The sequence below is a fragment of the Crocuta crocuta genome, unplaced genomic scaffold (genome assembly GCF_008692635.1).
Source record: "Crocuta crocuta isolate KB4526 unplaced genomic scaffold, BGI_CrCroc_1.0 scaffold318, whole genome shotgun sequence".
NCBI lineage: Eukaryota > Metazoa > Chordata > Mammalia > Carnivora > Hyaenidae > Crocuta > Crocuta crocuta.
In genome coordinates, this window is record NW_027531425.1 from 2410448 (window position 1) to 2417096 (window position 6649).

General features: G+C 43.0%; 1 protein-coding gene across 1 annotated transcript; it reads right to left on the minus strand.

Annotated features, from left to right (window-relative positions):
• Window positions 1–1015: 1015 nt before the first annotated feature.
• On the minus strand, window positions 1016–6458 carry SNRPE (small nuclear ribonucleoprotein polypeptide E). The gene is made up of 5 exons (XM_077771969.1): window positions 6350–6458; window positions 5820–5846; window positions 4027–4089; window positions 3483–3561; window positions 1016–1235 (listed from the first exon to the last, which is right to left on the minus strand). The coding sequence occupies exons 1-5, from the start codon at window positions 6401–6403 to the stop codon at window positions 1180–1182; spliced, it is 279 nt and encodes a 92-aa protein (XP_077628095.1). The 5' UTR covers window positions 6404–6458; the 3' UTR covers window positions 1016–1179.
• Window positions 6459–6649: the final 191 nt, after the last annotated feature.

Here is a 6649-nt window from a genome sequence, read left to right on the forward strand (position 1 = left end):
AGAGAGAGAGAGAGAGAGAGAGAGAGAGAGAGAGGGAGAGGGAGAATGAATCCCAAGCAGGCTCATGCTCTCAGCACTGAGTCCAACGTGGGGCTTGAGACCAGGAACCGTGAGATCATGGCCTGAGCCAAAACCCTGAAACCAAGAGCAGGATGCTTTATCAACTGTCACTGAGGCACCCCTCCCTCCTGTTAATTCTTAACAGAGCTCATTTTATTTAAGTTTATTTATTTACTTTGAGAGACAAAGAGAATACAAGGGGGTAGGGGCAGAGAGGGAGAGAGAACCCCAAGCAGACTCCACACTGCCAGCCCAGAGACCGATACAGGGCTCAAGCCCACCAGCTGCAAGAACATGAACTGAGCTAAAGTCGGAAGCTTAACGGACTGAACCACCCAGGTGCCCCAACAGATCTCATTTTAAATGTACGTTAAGCGTCCGACTTCGGCTCAGGTCATGATCTCACGGTTGGTGGGTTCGAGCCCTGCGTTGGGCTCTGTGCTGACTGCCAGCTCAGAGCCTGCAGCCTGTTTCGGATTCTGTATCTCCCTCTCTCTCTGGCCCTCCCCTGCTCATGCTGTCTCTCTCTCTCAGAAATAAAACACTAAAAAAATTTAAAAAAAATGTACGTTTGCTTACTCCCAAATACTTCTCACATTCTGATCTTAGTAGTGATTTAAGAATTCACAAAGACCTCACAGAGCTGGGAGTGCTAGGCCAATACTGAAACTATTACACTACCTCCAACCTACTGTGGTTAGAAACTCTAGTGTTCCAGCATCTAGAATTAGAACTGATAATGAAGAAGACATGTATTAGTTCAATAACCTTTATTTTTGCAAACCCTCTTCTCCATGACCCGTTACCAGAAGCTTACCTGTCAGGTAGAATTACTACTCTTTACTTTAAGAATCTACAGACAAAACAAATGCCCAGGGCACCTGCCACCCTTCAGAAAACTTAGGGGCCACTGTGTAAAAGGTCTCTAATACTGGATGAAAAGAAACAATGTAAATTTTTAAATAAAATCAATCCCACAACATTTATTGTCATCTGGTAATAACATAAAGGTAATCAAAACAACAGGAACAAATGTTTTAGCATATACTCCCAACAAAGGACCTCTAAAAAAACAAACTACATGGCCTTCTCAAGAATTTCTCACTTCATTGATCATTTCTAGTTGGAGACACTTTGGAGCAGGGTAATATTATCTCCTTTTAGCATGATCCGACCTGCAACACAAAATTAAAAAAAAAAAAAGCTATTAATAGCCACTCAGACAAGTGTGTAACCCCCTCTCAGCCTCAGAATTTCAGATCATACTTGAGCAATTTTGAAAATGCTTCCTTCCTTGAGAAGGTACGTGAAAAATTTCAAATATCCACATATTGAAAAGCTCTACATATTAGAGCAGATGAACTTTCTCAATGATAAACTAATGAATGTAGAGAAATACTTTTATGAAAACTACAATACAATTTTATGAAACTACTATGATTAAGTCAATTGACTAGGTCTACCCCAACATTTCCCACTGCTCTGAGTTTGTAGAAGTTGGAGAATGAGTTGTGTTTCAAGTTTAAAACATTTGACAGCATACTACGACACCATTCTTCAGAGTTTTCAATATGTTAAAGACCCTATCCTACAATAAATAAAACTGTTCAAATTTTATCCAACATTTCCTGAACTTATTTGAGCAGGGAATACCTTTTTCCTGAGAAAATAGCTATGAATATCTTCAGTGTTGAGTAAAATCAGTTTGAGAAAGACTCACCAACCCCAAAAGTGACTGATTTTTAACTTTCCCAGACTTCTACAACAGGTAATATTAATCATATTTATAGGATAAATACTGTAAGAATTCAACACTCTCCAAATAATTTATACACAGTGATGTCAATAAAGCTAGCTTGCCCTTCCTAGCAAGACATGTTTAAATTTGAAAATCCAGACTTTCACAAAAATAGCCTAAACAGAAAGCATAGCAAAACACCAAACCGCTTCTCAGATTCTACCTTCCACAGATCTACTACAGGCTCAAGAGAATCCTCAGGGTGCAGGGGAAAAAGAGACACCTGAAGCCCACGAAAGATAAGGGCACTAGTCAGCTGTGAGCTGGGCATTAATTAAAAACAAAGTACCTAAATAACTTTAAGCGAATAGGATTTTAAAAGAAATGACTCTTTGTCTTGAAATCACAATTCCTAAAGACCCTTCATTAACTGGGTAAAGAAACTGCATTCGTTATCCAAATATTTTTGTGTTTCTACCAGATGACAGGCACTGAATGAGGCACTAGGCATATGAGGGAGCAGAGAAGGGACGGAGGCAGCACCTGGCCCAGCGAGAGAGACATGAATAGAATAATCCCACTAATGAGTGTTTTACTACAAACTCAGCACAGCCTGTCTCCTCCCATCCCCACCTCAAGTAAAACAAAACCAAACTCTGATACCTGACATTTAATCTGAGTCCTAAACACATAGGAAGCCTCAAAGACAAAGATTTATGGTGGGGCAAGTGTGCAGGTTCAAACAATTGAAAGAACACAGTGTGGATGAAGCTCAGAAAATGAAGCAGAGTGATAGAAAGTGAGCAAAGTGAGAAAAGATCGTGAAGAACTTTGCAGAACACATTAAAGATTTTCTTATTCTGCTAGCAACAGGAAGTCATGGGAGATTTCAAGCAAAGGATGACAAGGTCAGACTACTGCTTTTCAAAGATAACCGCAGCCTGCAGAGCAAACTGGAGGGGGATGAGGCAGTTGTAAAGAAATCAGCCAGGAAACTGAACGGGGTTGGTGCCATTCAGGAAGGCAGGGAACACTAAAATAGGTCTACAAGAGTGTATAGGGAGCGGGAAGTGAGTCTGACATGCTAACTTTGAAGAGCCTTTGAGACATTCAGGTAGGAATGTTGAACAGGCTCAGAGAGATCTAGAGCTACAGAGGTAAATCTGAGGTCAATATAGAGACGGTAACTGAAGGTATAGTCTTGAGGGCCCGGGTAAATAACACCAAATGACATGAGGGCCTAGAACCGTGCCTTGAGCAACTCAAAACATTTAATGGCCGGGTCCAAAAGAATGCATATACAAAAATCTGAAAAGGAATAACTAAAATGAAAAATAAAACTGAGTATAGTATCATGGAGCCAAAGGAACAAAGTGTTTTAACGTGGGAGTGGCCCACAGCGCCAAACGCTGTTTAGAGTTCTATGAAACAAGAACTAATATTGACCATTAGATTTGACACCATTAGTCTTTGGTGACCTTCATGAGAAGGGTCTGAGTGGAGAAACAAAAGCAGTAATGGGAGTGGGGCAAGCAGTAAGCGACGGTTTCAAAAGGGTACTACTCCTCCACATAGTAAATTCTCAAATGCACACTAAATTTAAACACAAATTGAGTTACAACTCAATTCAACTCTGCAACGCGAATAAAAAATTCTACGATTCTAAAAGGCCAGCTATTCTTACCCAGTTGTTTTCTTGACTTTGTTTTAGAATGAATCTCTTCTGCATCATCTAATACGAGGTTCATGTACTCATCAAAACCCTAGAAAACAGAGAAGGAGCGATTACTGATGGAGTCCGTAATGTCTAAAAGGAATACCTAAGTGTCCCGACATAATACTTTTCAGCCATATTTTATCTCTTTCCAATTTTAGCGTATGTGCCGCTGAAGCGAGCACCACTTTATCTTTCTTTAAGACATTACTCAGGGTCGTCTGCCATCCTCAAAAAGTCTTATTAAATTAACCCCACCCAGCTATATTCAGGTTATCACCTAATACAGAATACACCACTAATTTTCACCCCATTGTAATTTCATTTCTTTTGTCCCATCCTTCAAACACTAACACTGTTGTTACCCTTATTAAGTGCGACAGTGAGACAAGGATAGTGGCCCTGAAAACTTTCCTTGGTTTGGGTCACTGTCTTTTTGCACACTGCTCTGACTAGATGTTTCTGCAAAATTGTTTTTCTATGAACACTGAGGGAAAGCGTTCTGGTTACTCACAATGATACAGCCCTCTATCCGCATGTTCACTTGCTCATAAAGCCACACCTGAATCCGAGATCTCTGAAATAATTGTAAAAATAGATATGTTAAAGGAAAAAAAAAACCAAGTAAGCAAAACCTAATCACTCTGGTCAAATAGAGAAATCTGGTTCAAAAAAAAAAAACCTTAAAAAACAAGCCAAGAATTTAACTACTTCAATCACATCAAAGAATTGGTAACCAAGACTAGTCACCTGCCAAGAAACATTCTCAATAAACACTATACTGGGACCAAGCTAATAATTTTGCGATGTTGGGACTCCATTGCATTTCTTACAGCTTTTCCTCTCAACACAGAGAGTGATAATTGAGTATATGGCATAAAGCAGCAATTTCCAATGATCAGGGCTTCTCTCTTATCTGCTACAGCAAAACCAGCTTCAGAACAGCTTTCTCTGAGTTCCCAGTTTTCCATGTCTCACATTTAACAACCAGGGGGAGGGACCCTCAAGTCTGGTGATTAAAAATTACAATGGCTTGGGGACACCTGGGTGGCTTAGTGGGTAAAGCATCCCACTCTTGACCTCAGCTCAGGTCTTGATCGCAGGGTCATGAGTTCAAGCCCCACTTTGGGCTCTGCACTAGGCATAAAGCCTGCTTTAAAAAAAAAAAAAAAATTACAATGGCTTTAAAAAAAAAAAAATTACAATGGTGTCTGGCTGGCTCAGCTGGGTGAAGCGTGTGACTCCTGATCGTGGGGTCATGGGTTCCAGCCTCACACTGGGCGTAGTAACCTAACACATCTCAGATTTAGATTTAAAGTAATCTTTAAAAAAAAATTATAGGGTCACCTGGGTGGCTCAGTCGGTTAAGTGTCTGACTTCGGCTCAGGTCATGATCTCAAGGTTCGTGGGTTCAAGCCCTGCCTCGGGCTCTGTGCTGACAGCCAGGTCAGAGCCTGGAGCCTGCTCTGGATTCTGTGTCTCTTTCTCTCTCTGTCCCTCCCCCACTTGTGCTGTCTCTCTCAAAAATAAGTGTAAAGAACAATTTAAAAATTATAATGGCTTGAAATTAGTCTGTTTGCAACTGTGTTATCACATCCTACAATTTGTCAGAGCAACAGAAAACGCATTTTCTTTCCAAAATAATTTAAATACTCTACTCTATCACCTCACAGTATGAATTGCTATCTTCTCTCAAGTTACCCCTCCTCTCTTCTTTTCTTGGCATCTTTTTTATATTTAAGTTTTCCCCCAGGTGCTAAACTAAACACACCATATTATTATGTGGCTTAAAGTCGACGGTATTTTTCTTCCAATGTTTCATCCCGGGGGAAAGGTTTCAAAGGGGAAAGGTTCCAATACTGAGTACCAACGAAAGTACCCAAATACCAGTCACGTCTGCCAAGAACTGCTTTTTTAAGTAAGTAATTTGGGTCTTGCAAAGTAATGACGCTATTCTTTCACTGCTTGCAGGTGGCATTTCATTACATTAGAGCTTTCCCGGAGGCCCTTTCCTCTCAAATACTCCTCCAATCCCCAGCTTCACCTGCTTTTCTTCTTCTTCTTTTTCTAAGTAAACTCTACTCCCGCGGTCGGGCTGGAACACACCACTCCACGATTAAGAGTCGCACATTCTACCGACTGAGCCAGCCAGGATCCCGTTTCACCTATTTTTAACTCTATTCCTGGGTATTTTATGGTTTTGGTAACTCTAGAACGCGTTGATTAGACAGGATGACGCAACCAACCAAATAAATTCACCTTTTACTAAAAAGCGAATGACGAAACAAGAACAAACAACTTACGTACATTTTGCAAGTATCTGAAGATGAGGTTCTGCACCAGAAGATGAGGTTAAGGGAAAAAATACACGCAGAGCGTAGACCGTGCTAACCGAACCCAATCAACTCTACCCCTCTCTCGCCTTTGTTTTCTGAACACGAAGTCTGGTGTCCACGCAACGGACAGAGACCAGCCATTCATTAGGGGTTCCCGAACGCTCTCAAGGAATCCCTCCCACTCCTTTACTCTCCAGTAGTTTCCTGGCGCCGACATCTTCCTCCTCCCTGAGACTGAGGACTCTCACTGCCACTCAGTACCCAACTAAAGCTGTCTTTCGCTCATCCGCGCCACTCCTGCAACGCCCGCTGCAGGGGTCTACACAAGCCCACTTCTCACCGGGTCTTCAACTACCCGCGCTTTCTCCTGGCCTCGGTTGCCCCGAGGGCTCATGGGATGCGGGGCCGCACTCCGCTCCCTCGGGCCCGTTCCCGGTCTGCTCTTCCGCCCCCCCGTTTTCAGGCCCGAACCTCCCAGACCTGACATCCTGCTTAGGATACGATGGGCTGCACCATCACCTTCTGCACTTTCTGGCCCTGGCCACGGTAAGCCATCGTGCAAGCTGACAAAGACCGCACGCTAGCTCAGAAAGCGACTTCCGGAGTAGAGAACCGGAAGCGGAAGTGCCCGGCCCTCGCGAGGGGACCTGGGAGGCTCCTGGGAAATGCCTCTCTAGCCCAGGGGGTTTGCTTTTCTCGGTGCTCCGGGGCTCCTGGGGGAGGCCGTCCGGAGGCGACGGCATCTTGGACCGTGAGTCGGTCCTACAGCGCCTCCTGGAGGGAGCCGCGAGGAGGCGCCGA